This window comes from Hermetia illucens, chromosome 6 (genome assembly GCF_905115235.1).
Source record: "Hermetia illucens chromosome 6, iHerIll2.2.curated.20191125, whole genome shotgun sequence".
Lineage (NCBI taxonomy): Eukaryota > Metazoa > Arthropoda > Insecta > Diptera > Stratiomyidae > Hermetia > Hermetia illucens.
The window spans coordinates 33,395,882-33,418,851 of NC_051854.1; the positions used below are offsets into that span (position 1 = coordinate 33,395,882).

At 39.4% G+C, this 22,970-nt stretch overlaps 1 protein-coding gene across 1 annotated transcript; it reads left to right on the forward strand.

Moving 5' to 3' along the window:
- Positions 1–7,585: 7,585 nt before the first annotated feature.
- On the forward strand, positions 7,586–13,765 carry LOC119659078 (cytosolic non-specific dipeptidase-like). Its single transcript, XM_038066991.1, has 7 exons — positions 7,586–7,589; positions 8,246–8,247; positions 11,453–11,456; positions 13,000–13,067; positions 13,119–13,219; positions 13,275–13,438; positions 13,523–13,765. The coding sequence occupies exons 5-7, from the start codon at positions 13,174–13,176 to the stop codon at positions 13,763–13,765; spliced, it is 453 nt and encodes a 150-aa protein (XP_037922919.1). The 5' UTR covers positions 7,586–7,589; positions 8,246–8,247; positions 11,453–11,456; positions 13,000–13,067; positions 13,119–13,173.
- The last annotated feature ends 9,205 nt before the right edge of the window (positions 13,766–22,970 follow it).

Sequence of the window (22,970 nt, forward strand, 5' to 3'; positions counted from 1 at the left end):
AATATCATTGAACATCTTCTGAAGTTCAACTTGCACCTCAGTTACCTTTTTGTGCGCCGTGTAGGCTATCAGATCGTCAGCAAAGGCAACCAACGACCTTTTAGGAGATTTATTAAAATCGAAAGAATTGAGCAATTCGCCGGCAAATACCGCAAAAAGTGTAGGCGCAGTCACTGTCCCTTGCTGTAATCCATTCAGAACATGAAATTCTCTGTTAGTAGTGAGATTTCCGTCCGTAATAACAAAGCACTTGCCATACAGCATACTACACATCATCGCTACGAGGTGACTGGGAAACTCATTCTTCAGGAGCCTGAAAATCAGTCCATCCAACCAGACGGTATCAAAGGCTTTCTCCATGTCTATAAGGCAAGCGCCTACGCACTCACCATTGTTAATCCGCCAGCAAATATCAGACGCTACCTTCGTTATTGCATGTATTGTCGAATGTCCAGATCGAAATCCGAATTGCGCGTTCGGCAATAATTCCTTCTTCTTGATATGCCCGTTCAAGGCTTTCAATACCAAAACCTCAAACACCTTGCTGATGTTAGGCAGCAAACTGATTGGGCGGTAGCTTTGAGGGCTGGATGAATAATTCCCTCTCTTTAAAATCGGGAATACTCGGGCTTTCTTCCATTGTCCTGGAAAGAAGGAATTGTTCAATAAATTATTGAACAAAATGCAATAATTACGAATGGCAATGTCTGGTAAATGCCTGAGGACCACGTTGGGAATGCCATCCATACCGGATGATCTCTTATTGTTTACTCTTCTGAATATGGAAGTTAACTCAACACATGAGACAAAGTAATCAAGCTGATTATCACTCGGTATGAGATCAGCCTGCAACGCAGAGCTAAATTGGAGAACTGTGGTGCCGTTCAGGCTATATTTGAAATTGTGGACATCTCGTTCTACAATTTCCGAAAGTCGCGTTGGCTCTAAGTCCGTTCTGGGCCGATGCACCGATTCAAAGTGCTCCCCTATAAGTTCGAGTTTCAGAGCATCATCCATCACGATGTAATTGCCTTGCGCATCAGCAGTTACACTATTCGTGTCTATGCCTGAGTCAATAAGGTGTTGTATCTCGCTGCCACCGACTTTAATTCTCGGCACAGTTATTCGTGACTTCTTCCGGAATAACGTATTTATCTTAGTAAACATGGAATCTGGATCGCTTGGTGAAATACCCTTTAACTTCTCCCGCCATTGGAAGTTCACTTCATTTACGTAATGTTGACGGATAAGATCCCGCGCGATCTTTAGAAGTGATTTGAACTCAACCAATATGGGATGATGATAGTCCCCATATCTCCGATAGATTTTGTTGACGCGAGTGAGCAGAAGGCTTTTCACTTTTTTCAACCGTTTTATGGCTGCAGTTTCATATCCTTCCATATTATTGCGAGGTTTAATTTTAGGGACGACTTGTTCAATTGTTTCCAGCGTCAAGTTCTCCAGCTTGAGAAGATACTGAAGTATTTCCTCGTTGCTCAAGTTCCTGTCACCTGGTGCAATTGTACTATCGTTTTCCCCATCAAGAGGTGGGCATTCCTCTCGATATCCCCGAATAAACCTCTCTTGGAATTTCTTCCAATTGGTTTGTTTAAAGTTCAGCCTGTGGACGCCACTGTCCATCGGCAGAAGGCGAACTCTTCGTCCATCAAACGGAACTTCAATAAGAATAGCGTTATGATCGCTATCGTAAGGAAGAGTCTGTAGTTTCCGTTGAGGATTCCTAAAATTAAAGTTCAAGCGTGCGTCAGCAATGCACAAATCCAGATAGGAATTTGCCCTGGGCCAGGTTGGACTCTCTGACCCATATAATTCGCATTTATACTCTATCTGGTATTGCTCTATCCAAGATTTGAGGAATACCCCTCTGGGATTGTTTGTGGCGTTTAGCCACGAGGTATGCTTAGCATTCAAGTCGCCAGCTATAATATAGTAATTATGCAGCCTATTCAGTTCGAGTATCGTAAACAGAGAATGGAATTCCTCCCTGAACTTGGCTCGGTTGTTTCCCACTGCATAGACTGACAGAATGTATAAATTCCCTCCTCTAGGCAGTGAAAAAAGAATACATGAGACTTCGATACACTCAAAGGTTTCAAATTCAGGCCTATTAATATGCCTGAAACGATAATGGCGACCGACAAGTATTCCGGTACCAGCTCCCCCATCACAATTTCGTCTATCGTTCCTCACGAATTCAAAATCCTTGAATGTTATCGAATGCCTCGGATTGAGGTGGGTTTCTGAAATCAAGACTATGTCAGGCTGTTGTCTGGCAGCGAAATCAAGGAGCTCCGCTCTTCGATGGATTCCTACGATGGAATTCACATTAATCGCGATGATCCGGAGACCATCCAGTGGTACCGCTGTGACTGCAGACCTAGCAGCGGGCATGCTGTTTGTGTAAATATTCTGTTATGCTATTTATTTTCGTATTGTGTACGTGTAGCGTATGCTGCATGTTTTCACACATGGTTAGTATTTTATTGAGGATAGTGTTCATCCCGCCACTTGCATCTTGTTGGGGCTTCTTAGCTCCCCCTTGTCGAACTACTTCTGCAAATGGGATCCCCGAGACGATTGGTGCCGAAGGGACGGTACCATCCAACGCCGCTGACACCTTCGTTTTTTGGGCCGATCTCGGTGCTTGCTGCCTTGTGACCTTAACATTGCGGTATGCAGGACATCCACGGTACGAAGCCGGATGCCCTCCGCTTCCGCAGTTAACACAGAAAGTTTTTTCCCTGCCATCTGCTTCAGTCAGCGAACATTCAGCTGCGGTATGGTCTTTCCCGCACTTTACACATCGTAAGGTCATTTGACAGTTCACTGCCGAGTGACCATAGCGCTGGCATCTTCGACACTGGACTATTTCGCCCCTTAGCAGACGCTCAAAACGAATGGCCTGGTAATTAAGCGTCCTGATGCCGATCAGATCGCTTCTCCGGCTCTCCGGGCTTATCTGCACGAGGAAGTGCGGCAGGATTTGTTTTTCCAAAACGGACCTCCTCGTACTAAACCGTGACACTGAGAGGAACTTAACCTCAGTTCCCGTCTCCCGGAGCATTTTGAGCACCTCATCGGGCTCTTCCTCCGCATCCAAGCCTTTCAGAAGGAAGGTTTGCACCTTCTCTTCCTTTGGAGTGTAGGTGAAGTGAGGAGCCTTCACTCGCTCGAGGACCTCCCGTGCTTTTTTGTAATCTGCAATTTTATTGCATTTGACTTGGGCTCTCTCGGCCCCCGTCTTTTTAATAACAAAATTTGAGAGCCCCGCGCTCCCATTAAGTAGAGTGGCTAAATCTCTACCACCTAATTTATAAACATTAATGGGGGGCACCCTTTCCCTCTTTTCTTTATTTCGGGTGCTAATTGTATCCCCAGTCGGACCATTTTATTTTTTAAATTTTCACTCGTACTTGCATTATTTTTAACATTATTTAATATTTTTTCTTGAGTTTTGTTTTTTTTCTTTAATTTTTTGGAAACATAGACCAAAAACTCACCCAATTTTCCATCTTCACTATTGCAACTTGCCTGGTTAGCATCCTCTTCTGGCACATTTCCATCGCCACCGTTGTCGCCGACTCTCGTATCGTCTGCTTTACTGCTCTCTATGTCTTCCATACGGACAGATTCGCTGTCGAGAACTTGTTCGCCCTCAAGGCAGCCCGGTTCCTCCATGATTGCAAAAGTAGTCGAAGATAGCTTAACCTTTTTTCTGGCTACCTTTGGAGACGGCGGGCCCGCCTCCCCAGCCATTAGCTGCTCTGTAAGCTTTTCATTTTTTTTTATCAATGTTGTCATTTGCTTTTTGAAATCTTCGAGTGTCTTCGCCAGCTCGCCATTTCTCCTTTCAAGATTGGCTATCCTCGCTTTGGCTATTTTCAAGTCTGGATCCTCCTCGTTGCGGACTCCACGACCGATCCGAGTGCCCCTAGGTCTTATGGTGGGAGGCCGGTCTGGTCCGCCACCCGCCGGCGGCTCGCCGCTCATTCCCGCCAAGCCAAAAAAAAACGAATTTTTTCTCAAAACTTTTTAAGGAAAAGTAACTTAGATAATAACTCAAAAGTAAATTAGTTTCAATTAAGTTTTAAATTATATATTATTAATTAAGTAATATAAATATCTTTTTATATTCTTGATAAAAGTTAATTTAATTTCAATTTTAAATTATTTTTATTAATAATATCAATTTGTAGACACGTCCGTTCTCTACAAATGTCAGCCTACTACTCGCTGCGCCAGTTGCTTCCTGCAATTTGGGCGCTGTCGCTATTTTTTACTTCCACGCAAAATACGTACTTGAGCATTCCGTTGTAGTCCGGATTTCCGAACATTGATGGGGATAACAAAGTAAACTGCAGAAAATTGGGAATGGTGTATCGGCTAAGTGCACTGCGGGTATGTAGTGCATATCGGGCAACATCAGGGGAAGCAACATATGTACTAACGGGATGCTCCCCATAGACATCTTGGCGAATGAAGGCCAGCGACTCTACGACAAAACGTGGGTAGTCTAGCGTACTTCGATGGCAGCTGGCACGGTGGGAATTTATCGAAAGAGATGGGACGAGTCACAAACCGATTAGTGGACACACCGCATCATTCCGGATATTCTTAAGTGGATATGGAAGTTATCGTCCTTATTTATATCGATTTGGTGGCTGAGAATGCTCAGCATGTCGTATTTGATTGCCCCAGGTTTACCGCGCACCCAAAAAGAATGGAAACGATCGCAGACAGACACTTAACATCCGAAAATATTGTGGAGTTCATGCTGGGGTCAACGGATACTTGAAACCAGGCTTTAAAGGAACTGCAAACTATTCACCAACAACTTAGGCAGGAAGAACTACAACGAAAACAAGAAAGGCAGAGAACCATAATGAGCCGCGGTGAGAGAGTTGAATTAGAAGGAGGTGGTTTTAGTGAGTAGAAGTCTCACATAACTGCATGGCAGGAGTCAGCAGTAGGGTTTGAACCTTATCACCTTCCAACACCGAAAAAAAGACAGATAGACAGACAGGCAGACAGTAAACTGATTTTAGTAAGATTTTGTTTTACACAAAACCTTAAAAAATACACGCTCCATGCTCAACATGAATTTTTTTAAGCCAACATTTAAAAGCTGGATGAAGTGACATTTCTTCCTTGTGTTGTAAGACTTTGATAACCATTTCCACGGGGTAGTTTCAAGAGCATTCCTTAATCGATCTCAAATTTAACAGGGAATTCGAGATTTATGCGTCCGGTTAGCTCTGCATTAACTACTAACACCCCGATACTACTCAATATATGTATAACTGTCCCATGTTCAACCAAAATTTGGAATGAATAAAATATTTAGAAAACCTTCTTGGGCTTTTTTTCGTGATAAAATCTGGGAATAAAATTTAACATTATCACTAAAGTTGAAAGATTGCGCATTTGAATAAGAATTTGGGTAAATCCTTGAAAGAAACAATTTATCAAACTGCGACCATTTTTCTGTAAATCATCCTGGTGATTTTAAAAATTTGGATCATATTTTTTTACGCGCAGTTCTAAATTAAAGTATTTACAGAGAGCTTTAAAAAAGTATTTTTCAATTTCTAAGATTCATGTCAAGAAAAGTGCAGATTTCTTCTGTGTATGTTCAAAATATATAGATGTATGTACAACAACCATTAAAATTAAGCTTACGCTGAATCCAGGTAATATAAGTTTATCGGGACTTAAGGACAAGCAGATTTATGTGATAAGATCTATTATTGCAAGCAGTGTTTTGCTTTTGCTATCGCTGTCTACCAATTTCTTTTCACATGATTCTCATGCAACGAAAACCATTTCTGCAGACTCTAAGCGATTAACGATTCTCCACATTTGTAATTTAGTTTTCGTTCATATCGGGGTCTGCAAACTTATCTCAGATAACCAATGAAAAATTACGATATTATCTAAATATATTTTTAGAACTCTGACAATCCTAAATAGCATAGTTTTAGGAAAATAATGCTAGTTACTACAAGGTAATCAAGACAACCATCGCGAACGTCTTGCCAGTATTCCGTTAGATGGCGCTGTACAGTCTTCTAGTGTTCTAATTACAAGGAATGAAGGGAAATTAACCCTTTGTCCTCTGCATTGAAAATGAACCCAGGCGTATAGCCATAAGGCTATAGTCATACATATATATATGTATTAGATAGTATCCAAATGGCTGTACTGATATGAGCTCCACTATGAGCCTATCATCATTCTGAAATAGTTTCAACATCCTGCACAGCTTTTTAGCTTCCAAAGTGAATATGACAGTCGTCTGTTGTGGGGTCGAAATGGTCCCAAAAGTTTTCAACGGTTTTTACGCATATTTTATTTCAAATTATCTTTAGGCAATTTTTGTTCAATTATAAATGAACACACGCATACACATTATCTTATCCAATCTTATATTTATATCCATCAAGGTTTGTATGCAAATTATCATAAGAAATAGCATTTTCTGAACCTTTATACTAATGACTTTTCTCTTGTAGATAAGTATATGACGTCGAATCCCAATCCATTTTATCAAACATTTTATGGGATATATTTTTTGTCTAACAACAAGACAAAGCAAAAGGAAAAGATAATTAGAAATTTGGCTAATTGGCTATTGTCATAAAGGATCCCCGCCTTTTATTGACATACTATGAAGTAAGAGAGACAAACCGTAAGGCTCAGCAATTTCAACGACAGCACACTTGCGCTTCGCAACGTTCTTGACCGTAAACAAATGAAAGTATACTATATGATCCAATAGTGAGTACCATTGTTCACGAATAATATTTCGCAGATTTTTTGTTTTCGTTGTTAGGGTGTCCTTCCAACAAAAACTGAGATGGACGCCTTGATGAACTCCCAAGCAGCAGACCATTTTCCATTTTATAATATCCTATAGGACGGTATGTCTCTAAAGCGAGTGCAGCAGTTGCTTCGAATTCTTCGTTTTGATAATTACCGCACGCTTTAGAGGAATAGCATTATCGAAATCGCAGATCTAAAGGGTTTTTATGCCATACTTTCCTGATTTCGATGGTATATATTGTCGTAATGAGTATCTTCCCCATGTACCCCCTGTTACTGTTTAACTGTTTATCTATCTGTCGCTCTCGGCTCACTTGGCTGTTTACCTAATTAGGTAAACAGCCAAGTGAGCCGGCTAATTAGGTAAACAGCCAAGTGAGCCGGGAGCGACCAGAGGTTCTGTGAAACCTTCTTCCTCTATTAGAAAAGGACGAAACACCCTGGATCATTTTACTTCCATCGATGTAGCTAATTATTTATATAGTAAAGATACAACAATGATTGGTACAATAAAAAGTAAACGGACGGACATACCGAAAGAATCGCTGGAAGTGAAAAATAAGGATTTCAATTCATCCTTATTTTGCTCCGACAAGCACCTTACTTTGGTAAGATACGTTCCCAAAACAAACAGAAAAGTTATGCTGTTATCAACAATACATCATGGCAACGCCGTTGTTCATGACAAGGAAAACAAACCCCAAATCATCTTAGATTACAATTCGACAAAGCCTGGCGGGGTCAATGTTCTCGATAACTAAGAAAGTAAAAAGCTACACTTGTCGATGAAAATGAAATGATGAAAAGATGGCCGTTGACATTTTTTTAATATGGTGGATATAGTAGTTGTTTATAATATTAATTGCGATCAGTTTCCACGGTCCACGGTCGTCTTCCTAACGGAATATTATTGACCGCATCTAAAACACGTTGAATATGTGGCAAAGCATACGGACAGTTATGGAAAGTATTGGCTACAAAACAGTTCACGTCCAGAAAATCCAACTTTCTTATCGGAAAACGGTACGATGTTCTATATGCCGACGACAAAAGTTGGTAAATTTTGCTGTAATTTTGGCGAGGGAGTTTGCAAGCTGTTGAAATGTTTTTCAATATAATATGCGAAAAGTGCGTGCAAAATCAAAATATTTCGGAAGATGAATAAGGTGATTACTAAATTGCATTTCTTCTAATTGAAATCGCGAATTTTTGGATCGGAAGCTAGACGCTTCAGGTATAAAAGGTTTTGTGTTCCCCTATGTGAGGAACGATGAATGCATGACAGCTCCATGTGTACATAGTTAGAAATTCCATTGCCGCATTTTTTTTTAAAAAGTCATTTATACAAATAATTTGATCTGGAAAGCACTATATTGATGATAGTCAACTTTATATGCACTAGGAGTTCAATATTATTAGCAAATGTGAAGAAGTGACCCTACAACAGATACAAAACAAATCGGGAAACCGGAAGCTGGGCGCTTCAGGTATGAAAGGTTTTGTTTGCTTCTTCTGTAAGTATATTTGAGTGTAGAACTATCCCATTTGTACGTAGCCCGTTAAGAATATGCATATGCAATGTCAGATTTAGTACTTCGGGTTGTAAATTGACATGGTAAAGACAACTTTGAGCTACTGTAACTTTGTTACTAATAGTATGATTTTGATCAAACTTGGACATAATAGGCTTCATATTATATTTTATACTACTACCAACTTTTATAACTCTGAGGTAAACTTAAGGGGGTTTTACTCAATTTTCCCAAAAATATTGTAATATACTGCTATTAACTTAATTTGAACAGATATCGATGTGGAGAGTATTTTGAGGCCTGGGCACCATATAGATACAGCTTCATGATTTTTTTCAGATTTTTCGGTTTCGTTAAAGAAATCGTCACTTTCCACCCCTCCCATTCCACGCCTTTTTAACAAATTTCAAAACTAAGACCACATGACTATATTTGGTGAAAAAAAATTTTGCACCCCCCCTTTACATGTATGGGGACCCCCCTAAATCTCAATGTAGAAGGATATCACTCACTGCATGTCTCGGGGTCCACAGATCCTACCTTCTCATCAAATTTCGTGTCAATCGGTATGGCCGTTTCTGAGAAAAGTGCCTGTGACAGACAGACAGACGATTTTAATAATTAATAAATTTGCAAATAAAACCTTAAAAAGCCTGGGGAAAAGTAGATTTTTCATGAATGAAATTTTAATATATCACTTGAATTTCAATTATTCTCGTTAACTTAAATGTCAGCATCTTATTTGCATGACTAAAGATGTTGATGCAAAATTTAATACCCTTAGAATAAACTTACTCGCGCACTTAACAATCCACGTCACAACTAATATCAGCTTCGGAAAGCACTAATCGAGTCCTTTTATTCGATATCCCCCATGGCGATATTCGATGAAAAATTGGTTAAATCCCTCCTTTGGATGTATGGGGAGTCTTCTTTACACTCCATGTAAACTGATGTCACTCACTGTATATTTCGGATTTCCTTTCTCCATATAAAATACATAGAAAAACCTTGGGGTTTTTATGACCCCTCAGGACAGACCACGTTATGTGTTGCAAGGACAGGCAGAAGGTTAAATGGTGTACAACGAAGACAAACTTTAAAGAAAAAGAAACCTTCAAACTAGTCGGAATACCTTGTTTTTGTGTTCAAGTGATGTGTGTGTGTGTGTTTCATGTGATACACGTTCCTTCCTATAGTACATCTAATAAGTAGTGTGCACACTCAATGGACCGAACTTGCGAATGAATTGGGAAAGCTTATCCGTATACATCATAGCCCCCTCTCCTCTCCATAGCTTCGGGAATACGAATTACCGGGTGTGCCAAATTTGGCGGCATGGTTCCCTTTATAGGCCATTGCTCCGTGTAGACCGCCATAATCTTGTATGTATTTGGCACGCATTTGGCACGCATTTGGCACAAGGGTTCTTGCGATCGGGTTTTGTTATAACAAAACCCGATCGCCTATAGGCGGGCCAAATCCTGCTTGACTTGGCACAGATGGTGAGCCTTCCCCATCTAAAATTAGCAACTGCTAAGTAGTGCTATAGTTGCCAGGGGGTTGCAGACTGTGTTCACGCAGTGATTCAACAGATCATCTTCAATCCATCGGTGAAAGATACTGTATCATGACCTTGCAACAAGTTGCCAGTCCTCCACTCTATCTTGGTTGTTAAGCCTACAGCAAAGTGAAGCTCGGCTTTCATGTGGCGTAGTCCGCCACAGTTCCCGGAGGGAAACATCCGTGACTCCAATGTTATCAAGTCGTCAGTATACGCCATCACCTTCACCCCGCTCCTGTCCAATATACATAAAATTTCGTCGATTACTATCCCGATTACTTCCCAGATCAGACTGGATCATTCTAGTTATTAGCATGGATATTGCTCAATGCGTAACATACCAAGTCCTTTGCGGCATGAAAATCACGCGCGCGCGTCTCCAAGAGTATGGTACATATCCCAAAGAGAAGCAACTCCTGTAAATCTCCACAAGTCACGCAAAACCCTGTCTTGATGTTTCTGTAGCATGGCTGACATTATGAATTATGGAAATATACGAAAAAGCTGTTTATAGCCCAGCTGATTTTATCTTCGGTAATTACCGATTTAATAATCCCACGCGATTGCCCTTCTCGCTGGCGGGGAAGTGCGTTTGAACTAGCAGCTGAAGGATGTCATTAGAAGATCTCTCCAGGAGCGCTCTAACTTTTGAGGAAAGTTTGAGCTCCTATTTTCCTTGGTCAGGATCATTGATTCTTGCAGATTCGATGGTGCTTTCAATGTTTTAGCAATAGTCCAACCACAACCGCTTCTTGACAGTTTTGATGGTCGAATTGTATCTGCGCAGGAAGTTCTTAAATTGCCAATATTTATGCCTGTAGTAGATGTGGAAGACTTCCCTGGTTAGCCTCCTGAGTCTGGACAGATCTCCACTCCGCCACGGTGGCGATGTCTTCTTACTGTATTTAGACGTGCTGAATGCATTTTGTAGAACTCAGATCACACTTCAAGTTTATACAATTAATTTATGCACCATCCTGTATTTTATGTTGTGCAATTCATACAATTAAATGCCACTAAGAATGCACATACCTCCGGCTTAAATTTAATTTTTATTAGTGGAAGCGACGGGACTAATGCAAGTGACATTAATAATTAGCACTTGCAATGCAAACAGTGCCTTCCGCAATTTTCAAAACGAATTCATTCAAATTATTTACATTCAAAAGTAACAGCGGAAAACGAAAAGCGCCGCTATGTTGCAAATGAACTATTATCTGTCACACATCGCAAAAGTTCAATTTTCCGAACTTTTTTGCGTGCGCATTGCGTATCGGACTTGTTGTATATTACTTCATATAAGTCAATGTAATGAACTTCATTTACCAGCTCTCTCACTCCCCAATCAGCATTATCCCTGGCTAGCTTGTACAGGATGCGGCAGCATAACTTCCTTTTTTCAAAACTCAATAAAAACTATTGTATGCATCGGAAAATATTTATTTATTTTTTATAATGTAGGCACATGTCTAAAGTTTTTATTTACATTGTTTTGAAGATCAAATCTGTTAAGTGACGTCTTCCATTCTCCATACATTGCGTAAACCGACTTCTGGCGTTTGTCATGACTCTTGTTAACATAACAAGTGTTATGTTGGCAATTTCTTCTTGGATGTTGGTCTTCAAATCTTGTAGGGTTCTTGGACGGGTCACATAAACACGGTATTTCAAAAAACCCCATAGAAAAAAATCACAAGGGGACACGTTCCGGCCATTCCAAATCGCATCTAATTGAGATAAGGCGCTCTGGAAAGTGTTCCCTCAAAACAGCCATCGATGCTCTTGAAGTGTGTACTGTTGCACCGTCTTGTTGGAACCAAGTGTCCCCCAAATCCAAATTTTCTAGCCGTGGGAAAAAAAAATCTGTAGCATGTTTACATACCGGTCCGAATTCACTGTCACTGTAACCTCATTTTCCTCAAAAAACCAGGGACCAATAATTCCAGCTGAGGAAATTGCACACCACACTGTGACTTTGGGTGAATACAAAGGCTTTTGATGCAATTCTCGAGGGTTGGTGTCAGCCCAGTAGCACATGTTTTGTTTGTTAACCGATCCACACAAATGAAAATGGGCTTCATCGCTAAAAAAACAATAGCACCCTCGGGAACGACATCAAGAAGAAGCTCACACGCGTTCATCCGAGAATTGAAGTCACGTTCTGAAAGTTCCTGCACTATCGCCATCTTATAGGGATGAAAATGAAGATCATCACGAAGAATTCTTCTCACAGAACAATCGGATAGTCCAAGGGCAGATGCGTGTTTGCGCGCAGAACGCCGTGGCGATCGCAACATTGACGGTCTCACTGCTTCAATGTTCTCAGGTGATCTAACGGGCCGAGGGACTCCAGTTCTTCCTTTTGTCGCACTTGCAGTTTGTCTGAATGTAGTGACCCATGTAAGAATTGATTTGTGGTCTGGGACGGGAGCCAACGGGGCTAAATTAAAGCGATTCCGAAATGCACGCTGTGTTGCAATAACCTCAACGGCAAAGGCACGCTCCTCACTATTCCAACGCATGATGGCGACTGAACCATGTCGGGACAATACTTTACAGTATCCCCTCTTGAACGAGACCACTAGCGCTCCGCTATGACATAAACTAACTGAGTGGCGCGCATTTTAAAAAAGGAAGTTATGCTGCCGCACCCTGTATTAAGGCCTAATTTTACGAATGCAGTAGTAGAATATAATAATATACTAATCCATATTAACTTTATTTGAAAAAAAAATATCGTAACGTATATTTCGGAGCCTAGATACCATATGCATGGAAAATCTTCATTTTTTCAGATCTTTCGTTTGGGTATTTTCTGAGAACGGGTCCTAAAGTCAATTGACCTATTTCGGAGCCCCGTACTCTTCCGCTTTGAAACATATGCCAAAACTAATACCTGTTTTTCGAAAAGTAATCCTTGAGGTATTGCAATTAAAGTAGTACCTCGTTGATAAGCATAGTTCAATTAAAACGTGATACCCTACATTTTGTCCACGCCGTAATTCGAATAAGAAAATGACAGGATTAATTGGGATTAATATTACATTCACATATTTGTAGGTTGCACCAGTTACTGCGGGTGAATCAGAAATTTACAAAACTATAGATTTTGATGTTCAAGAATATAAGTATGAAAGAGTACTATAAATATTTTCTATGGTATAATGGTACATTTTTAGGAAGGATATTGGTGCTGGTAAATTGAGGCATAACGAGGATAAGACCCAAATTTTGATGCATCGCTGGAGGTATCCATCGCTTTCAATCCATGGCATTGAAGGTTCGTGAAGTGTTGTATATCATTAAATTGAAAAATAGCACCTGAAACTTTTCAGGTGCATTTTATGAGCCCGGTCAAAAGACAGTGATACCTCGCAAAGTCACTGGAAAATTTTCTATTCGGATTGTTCCCAATCAAACACCTGAGCAAGTTGAAAAGTGCGTTGTGAACTATTTGAATAAGAAATGGGAAAAACGAGGATCACCAAACAAGATGAAAGTAAGATCGCTATTACCTCACTTAAGTTTGTAGTAGTGAACGTAATGTAATATTCCTATTTTGCCTTTTCAATAACGAAAAAAGGTTTTTATGGCCGGAGAAGGTGGTAAGTCGTGGACTGAAGATCCTAAACATCCCCATTATACCGCTGCCAGAAATGCTACGAAGCATGTGTACAAGGTCTATCCTGATATGACTCGTGAAGGAGGATCCATTCCTGTAACATTAACTCTTCAAGAGGCTAAAGGCTTAAAGGTTGGTTGTTCTGTTTGTATAAGCTTGACAAATTGTTCAAGAAAGCGCCTCAGTTGTGTACGTGAAAATTGAAACAAGTCGGGAAACCGGAAGCTTGACGCTTCAGGTATAAAAGGTTTTGTGTTTGCCTATGTGAGGAGCATAACGTAGTTTTCCATTGGTTACTGCCATTGCCAGAACTCAGCGATTTAAAAATCTCGAGTCAACGCTATCAGCCAATGGAGAACTGCGTAATGAAATTGTTTCACGCATTAATGCAACCTGGATGAAGTGGCATTCCCCAACTGGTGTTCTTTGTGATCGACGTATCATCGCATGTCCCAAATCTAAAATTTACTGCAATGTCGTCCGTCTGCCACTCTCTATAGTTCTGAGTGTTGGCCGACTATAAAGGACAATGAACGGCGTCTTGCGGTAATGGAGACGAAGATGTTGCATTGCACTGGTGGCGTGACACGTTTTGATTACGTCTGAAATGAGAATATCCGCGATCGATATGGGTTTGCATCGATCGTGGAAAAACTGCAAGAGAGGCGTTTTCGATGGTGTGGTCACGTAATTTACGCTAGGGAGAATTCAACAACCAGTATTCATCAGAACATCGAAAGCAATGGTAAGCAACCAAAAAGCCGGCCAAAACAATGGTGGCTTGATACGCTGGATGGGGATTTAAAGGTCTCGCGATTACATCCTGATCAGGCATTTGATAAAATAAAATGACGACACCGATCATCACGAGCCGACCCCCGTGAACTGAAGGCTGAAGAAAAAGAAAAAGATGTGAGGAGCTCCGTGTAATATAGCTGAAAATTCCATTGCCCTCTATTTTCTAGAAAAGGAATTTAAATAAATCATTTGATGGAAAGCCCTGTGTTGATAATGGTCAACCTCATACGCTTCACGCTCTCAGTTTAATATTATTAGCGAATGATAACAATTTAACCAACATCAAATATAAAAAAAGGGCTAGGGAGAATTAGATTCTTCTTGAATGGAATTCTAATATTTCACTGGAATTTCAATTATTCTCGTTAATTATGACGTCAGCATCTTATTTGTATTGCTTAGGATGCTGTTAATTAGCACGAAATTGATAAGTTTGAACTACTATAACTTTCCCACTAATAGTTGGATTTTCATGAAACCTGGCATGTGTATGCACGAGGCTGTCCTCTATGTCGGTGCACACTTAGTACACTTAGAATGAACTTAAGGGGAGTTTTTTTAGTCAATTTCTGAAAGTTGATAATATACTATTAGTAAATTTATCTGAGCAGATACCGGAATAGGACATCTCTCGAAGATTAGATTTCACATAAGTGTTTTACACAAAATCTGAAAAAGTGCTGCAGATAAGTAGATTCTTCATAAATGCGACTTTAATATTTCACGCGAATGTCAATTATTCCGGGTAATTATGACGTCAGCATCTGATTTGCATGGCTTTGGAAGCGGTAAATTCGCGCGAAATTGCTAAGTTTGAACTGCTATAACTTTGGCGTTAATTGCCAGATTTCCACGAAATTTTGCATGCATATACAAAATATTGTCCTCTATGCTGGTACAAAATTCGGAAGTCCTAGGATGAATTTAAGGGGGGTTTTTCAGTAAATTTCTAAAAAGTAGTAATATACTATTAGTAAGTTTATTTGAGCAGATATCGGAATGGGACATATTTTGAGGCCTAGATTTCATCTAGGTGCACCACTCCGATTTTTTCCGGATTTTTAGGTTGGGTGGTTTCCGAAAATGAGTCCTGTCTCACTTCAAGTGCGTACATTTTGGCTCATTACTCACGCACTTTGCAATTTATGCCAAAACTAATATCAGTTTCGGAAAGTACAAATCGAGACCTTTCATTTGATACCCTACACAACTACATCCGGTGAAAAAAATTTTGAATCCCCCCTTTGCATGTATGGGGAGCCCCCCTTTAAACTCCACCTAAATTTATGGCACTCACTGTATGCATAGTTCCCATCTGTCCACCAAATTTCGTTCAGATCGGTTTACCCGTTTTGGAGGAAAAAGCGCGTGACAGACAGACAGACAGACATTGAATCGATTTTAATAAGGTTTTGTTTTACACAAAACCTTAAAAAAGAGAAACGTCTATTTGAAAAGTCTAACAACACTTCAAATCAAAGAAGAAATGGATTCAACACCGAAAAATTTTTCTCCATAATATTCAAAATCCAAACAGTGGGCCTCTGAATTTAAAACAAGTCGAAGCGCCCGCTTCGAGTATAAAGGTTCTGTGTTAATCTTAAGTCGGGTCCACACCGGACGCGCTGGGCTGCACTGCGCTGCTCTGCACAATTTTTTGATGTACCGACATCGACTGGATCGTGTTCGGTAGTGCACGCGATTGCACAATATTACGCGGATTTCCTGTTCGGTGCAGCGCAGCGCGTCCGGTCTGGACCCGGCTTTATGTGAGAAAATTCTACGCACATTTCTCCATCCGCATATAGCTACAAATCCAACATATTCCTTCATATTTTCCCAAACAGACATAGATCCCTAAACAAACAAACTGCCTATTTTCGAATACTGTGAATTTACATGCACATATATAAATTGATCGTACTCATATCTCCGATATACTTCGTGCACAAAAGTATACATATGTACATATAGTATGTATATTGAATATCGGTGGTTTATTGTACAGATACAGCTATCTATCACTACCCGCAAACTTCATTAGCACGTATATATACCTACATATGTCTCTCCGGAGTAATTGATATACAAATGACTAAAAAAACTAAAACAAAATGTTCCTTGCGTCCCCCATTCCTATAACTTCACTTTGTTGTGGTATTGACGAATTGATATCTTATTATGACGTCATATACGTAGAATCTACGAAATTCACAAAAGTATCACCCTCTATAACTTTTTTAATAATAGATGGATTTTCTTGCAGACCAAAATATGCCTTATGTTATCCCTTACATCAATTTTGTACTTCTAGGATGAATTCAACGGGAGTTTCCGGGTAAATTTCGAAAATGCTGATATTGGAATGGAATGTATTTTCAGGCCTAGATTTCGTAAAGATGCACTACTGTGATTTTTTTCAGATTTTTTGGTTGGATAAGTTCTGAGAACGAGACCTGCTTCACTTTGGGACACACATTTTGAGCCCTCACGCCTCTATGTTTCACCCCTTTAAGGTCGCAACTACCGAGATAACTGAAAAAAATTATAAACTCGTGGTAGAGGACCCCACATTGGAAGTAAGTGATCCGTAAGTGAGCCGATTGTTTACCTTGAACAGGATAGAACTATCAATGATTCTGCCGGGTGCAAGTTGCGACACAGTTTAACGCAGGGTGGTGTAGGGTCATGCAGGTAGAGCAAAAGTTGAGACGCACTGTGTCAACTAATGTACGGGTACTACTTATATACATCTCATAATTTTTTTTATGTTCAAAATCCCATTCCTGATGCAACAATATTCCCTAGGAGCTTTTAGAAAAGCAATTATCTACAAAAACAAAACATTGACGGAGAATTTATCGTTAAATTCTCTAATTCTCCATCATTAACCAATCCAGAAACCACTTTTTGAATTACATGGACTCCTTAAGGAGTCAATAGTTACTAGTTTTCACTGAACGCAGGTCGGAGTCATTAGTGAAAACTTAGGCATTAGCACAAATATTTGCATCCCACGGACATTCTCAAGCTGCGTCACGCAGTGTGTGAACATTCACTACTATACTCATTTCCTTCTTTCACAAAAAATCACCGCGAGTCACGTCACATCACCGCGCCAAGCTGCATCCCAAGTTGCGCCCGACCTAACAACCTAAGAGTGCACCTACCTCAGGCTTAAATTCAATTATTATGTATGGAATAGAAACTAACGAAATTGACATAAATAATTTGTTCTTGTCAATAAAACAGTACCTACCTCAGTTTTCAAAATGAATCTGTATATGGAATAAAAATGAGTCTGTATCGGGAATAAATAAATTGCAAAAGTTCGATTTTCTCAACTTTTCTGCATGCGACGTTGCGAGTCCTGAAAAACCGGAGTCCAGCGCGGCCCTTCCGTGTCGTATTATAGTCCAACTGCCTGTAGATCTTATAAAATTTGGTAAAATAAATTATAGCTCTCCTTAGGTCTGTATTAGTACTACTCACTTATATGATCTTCTTGGTATATCTAATCCACAAGATCTGCATACAGCCGGCTCTCGTTTGACGCAGATTCGAGAGGAAAACTAAAAGCAGAATATTTTACGTGCTACATACCAATGGGAAAAATGCACACTCAAATCTTTTTATAAAAGAAATACACAAAGCCTTTCATACCTGAAACGTCTAGCTTCCGGTTTCCCGACTTGTTTGTAAACCGTACATATTAGGAAGCTTTCAATTTCGAAATAGATATTGGCGCATTCACCTGAGGCAAAAATGAATGGATGTATTCCATAAAGTGAGAAAGCAGAGGATTGTGGGTGAAAAAGTCAAGGCATCCTATTTTTCTCAATGGCACCTTAAACTTTAATCTAACAAAATTATTAATGCATTCGAGTGAGAAAAAAGATTAATTAACGTATTCGATAAAGTAGGATAACCATTGGAGTGGAGTTGGCGAAACTGGACTCTCTTAGAAAACCAGATGGTATTTTCACAAGTCAATGCAGACTTTCTTGGACGCACATAACCCGGGGGAACAGGTGGCAGACGTGGGAGGGAGAATTCTCTCCCGGACACTTCCGATGCAGTGGAGAAGGAGGCTTTCTATGAGCAACTTAATGCAATCCAGGAGAGACAATAATATTTGACCGGATATACGATGGGAAAACACAATCTTGGGAACCGTAACGATAATTGTTAAACTTTTTCCGCTTTCTGCAAAACTACTACGTCTCTTCATTGGTAGCACAAGTTTCTAGCAAGTCTACCATAAGGTCGGTTGGGTTTCAACTAACCGGTAACGTGCATTAGAAGCAGAACCTATATGAAACGTTTGAGTAAAGCGATGATAGTTGAAAAAATGATGCGACATTTTTTCGTTTTTCTTTACAAATAATGTTTATTCTGTGCAGATATGTATATTTCGGAGATTACTTGTCACTTTCCTCAGTGCTAGGGTTCGCACACTTGCCTCGACGAGTATAAGGAACTGAAGGCACTTATTGCCACTGCGAGACGCTTGAAACCTTTTTTAGTTATTGTAATATTCTGGTGTTTAAAATCCGATGGCCACCATACTCTCCCTTCAGAAAGAATGTCAATCAATGAAGAGCAAGTGAAACGGGGATCTAAACTAGCGTATTGGTACACACTGATCCAAAGATTGTTAATGTAGCCGGTGCAATAAAAAACTAGCGTGCTCTTTGTCGATCAGGATATAGGAACAGTATTAATTTAGTTATTATGTTATATATTTTTGCAACAAGACAGAGACTGCAAAGACCTTTTCAATTATTACACTCAAGACGGGTGCTGCAAAAAAATACAATGTGTTTAATTTATGATGCCTTGGGACACAAGGCAATGATCTGCCCAGAACTGAGCGATTTAAATACCTCGGGTCAACGCTATCAGCCAATGGAGAGCTGCGTTATGAAATTGCTTCACGCATTAACGCAACCTGGATGAAGTGGCGTTCCACAACTGGTGTCCTTTGTGATCGACGTATCAACGAACGTCTCAAATCTAAAATTTACCGCAATGTCGTCTGTCCAGTCGCTCTCTATGGTTCTGAGTGTTGGCCGACCATAAAAGACAATGAACGGCGTCTCGCGGTAATGGAGACGAAGATGCTACGTTGGACTAGTGGCGTCACACGTTTAGATCACATCCGAAATGAGGATATCCGCGATCGTTATGGGGTTGCACCGATCGTGGAAAAGTTGCGAGAGAGGCGTCTTCGATGGTATGGTCACGCAATTCGTGCAAACGAGAATTCACTTGCACAGATTGGTCTGAACATCGAAGTCGATGGTAAACGACCAAAAGGCAGACCTAAGCAACGGTGGCTTGATACGCTGGATGGGGATTTGAAAGCCTCGAGATTGCACCCAGATCAGGCATTCGATAGAGCCAAATGGCGAAGCCGATCACGACGAGCCGACCCCGCTTGTGAACGGGACAAAGGCTGAAGAAAAAGAAGAAGAGGACACAAGAATAAATCTGAAATCCGATTCCACCTAAGGGGAAAAATTGTGAAAAGTTATGGCAAGGACAAAAGTTGTAGTTATAAGGATAAAAAAAATACCAGTTTGACCGCGCGAAACGGACTACTCGATAATCGCGACCCAAGTGTCCAGATGATATTATCTTGTCTAGTCTGGGTATATGTCTGATCATCATTCACGATTCATTCAGACTGATGCATGGGTCCGCACGGGAACCTGAAAAACTAGACAAACAAAGCAACATCGCGTGGGCCTAAGCAACGAAGCTGCAAAATAAAAAAGTCTTACAAAACGGAATAAAAAGTTTTTTGAGAATTGCGGGGTCCACATTAACTTGATGCCGGACCGGACCAAATAGGGAGCAACTTACTCCCTCTTTTTTTTTTATCCACGGACCCCACGTTTAAGGCTCAGCACCCAAACTTTAAAAATATTAGGCGATGACGGCTTTACGGTTTCTTACCAGGGCAGAGTCAAATCCTCAGACGCTGCCTCACCTCTGCCCTGGGAGTGGGAATAAAAAGAATAGTTAGAAGCAAATCGGTAGGATAACATCCTACCTCCTAGTAATCCTTTGTATTACTTCTTACTGTGCTTCAGACATCAAAAAGAATGCTATCTTCACAATATGCTACGACGAACAAGATACTATCTTGGTCCAAAAGTCCCCTGAATTACCACCGTAAGATACTCCTATTTATTTTTGTTTCCTAACGGCTGTCATATCTGTTATTGGCATTTCCTCCAAATTTCTGCGTCATTGTTCAACAGTTGTGAAAGTAATGCCGTGTTGAGTACATTTGTCTGTTTAAACAAGACGGCAAATAGCAAGCTCGACGCTTCAAGTATGAAAGGGTTTTGTGTTTTCTCATGTGAGATGCCTTGAGTGCACGACAGTTCCACTTGTTAAGTGTGCAGCATTTTTCAAACTACTTTACATAGCTAATTCGTGTCGGAAAGTACTGTATCACTTTTGCTAGTGTCTGACTCCACAGTGAGAGAACACTATTAAAAGTATATAAAAGTTTATTTAAAGCAGATACCAACAAGCCGAAAAACCAGAGCTGGACGCTTGACGTATGAAATGTTTTGTATTTTTTCCCTGAGTAAGGAACTTTCGATGCAGGTTTTTCCATTCGTACATAAATAGCAAAAAATTCAAAATATTGCTTCATATATTTCCAAACTCGAATATGTGTATATCCAAGTACTAGGGTCGTCCTAAACACATAAACATTGTCAATTCTCGTTTGTCAGTTCATACAACTAAAATTAATAACACTTGAGGTTATTAAAAAAAATATATTTTATTGATCTTTATGATCCTAATACTCGTACAGTTCCAACTAGACTGATTATTTCTAATACTTAATGCTATCTTAACACCTACGATGCTCGCTCGTTTGTGCATCCGTTATGCAGGTGCACTCAATAATGTTTATGATTCTATTGGTTTGTGCATCCGTTATGCAGGTGCACTCAATAATGTTTATGATTCTATTAGTTTGTGCATCTGTTATGCAGGTGCACTCAATAATGTTTATGATTCTATTGGTTTGTGCATCCGTTATGCAGGTGCACTCAATAATGTTTATGATGTTTGGCTTAATAATTCTCATGGGAATTAACTGTAAATGGAAGATAAGCTTGGCGACCCAAGCGGATATTTAACCTCTCCCCTATTTAACTTAAAATTCTCAGGATTTTTACTGGATTGCGAACTTTTTACAACAATTTTCAATTTTTTTGTGTGGTTAAGTATTATGATAAATAGTATTAACAGAAATGCGCTTACAATTGAACCAGATAGGTGATTTATATTTTTATGAAATTTTACAATATTGATATGTTCCAAGTTTCTCTTATTTTCTAAAACTATCTCTTTGAAATCAATGTTTTTGGTGAAATTATAATCCGTATTTTCATTATAAAAGAACCTGTCAATAAATTTTACATTTGTGTTACCAAAAGTTTGATTTGGTATCTGGATTGTACAGTTATTAATGTTGATTAAATAGTTACCATTTAGGTGTATGTTTCTGTCGTCACAATAATTAACAATATTAGTTTGTTTAAGATTCTTACAGATTATAGTGTTGTCATCAACCTTCACAATTTCTGTTCCATTATTTTCTACAAGTACGCAATTATTTCTTGTAATACTCTTACTCAAGGGTTTCAACTCCCTTTCATAATTCAAGTTTTCATCATAAACATATTTTGTTCCATTTATTTCTATAAAATACTGATCTTCTAACATTGCTTGTAAATTATTCGTAGTGGGTAACGATGTAATTAATTTGTACTCTTCAATTTTGTATGAATTTGGAATTTTAAGGGCCAAAATTATTGTGTTTTCCTTATACTTCAGTAGTCCGGTTCGTACATTTTTGAGTTTATAAAAGTCCAGTTTAGTCGTCAAAATTTCGGTTGCTGTTAGCATACTAGAGTGAATCAATCCATGTTTCATCATTGCTATGTTGTCAATAATCTGATTTAACTTCTCTTCCAAAATTCGGAGTTTTAAAATTTGGTCTGTTTTCAGTTGGTTTTTTTTTTACTAATAATTTTTTCGTTATAATTACTTACTGCCCTATGTATTTTCTGTAATAAAGTTAGATCTAATTTCCTCATAGATACTAATTTTTCCTGTAATGTTGAGTGAAACCTTTCGATATCACTATTCCCTGTATGGGTATTAGGTTTCGTGAAATGTAATGCTATACCTTGCTCTCTAAAGAAGTCCTTGATATTAATACTAGCGAACTCATTATCGGTAATAATCTTCTGCGGTTTACCAAATTTAGAGAAGTGTTCTTCCAACACTTCGATCTTCCTATTCCAATTTCTATTTTGCAAATGATAAATATAAGCTTTTTTCGTCAGCTTATCAATTAGCGTTAGAAATGCCTGCTTCATGAAATAGTATATATCCATATGCAAAATTTCGTTTATACTTGTGGGAGTTTCACTAATTTTGTATTTAACTCTGAAAGGCTTACGTTCGTATTTGGTTTCCAAACACGTTTTACAATTATTAATAACTTTGGTTATCTCCTCGACTAACTTCGGGTAATACAATTTATTTTTTAGACTATTAAAGGTTTCTATAA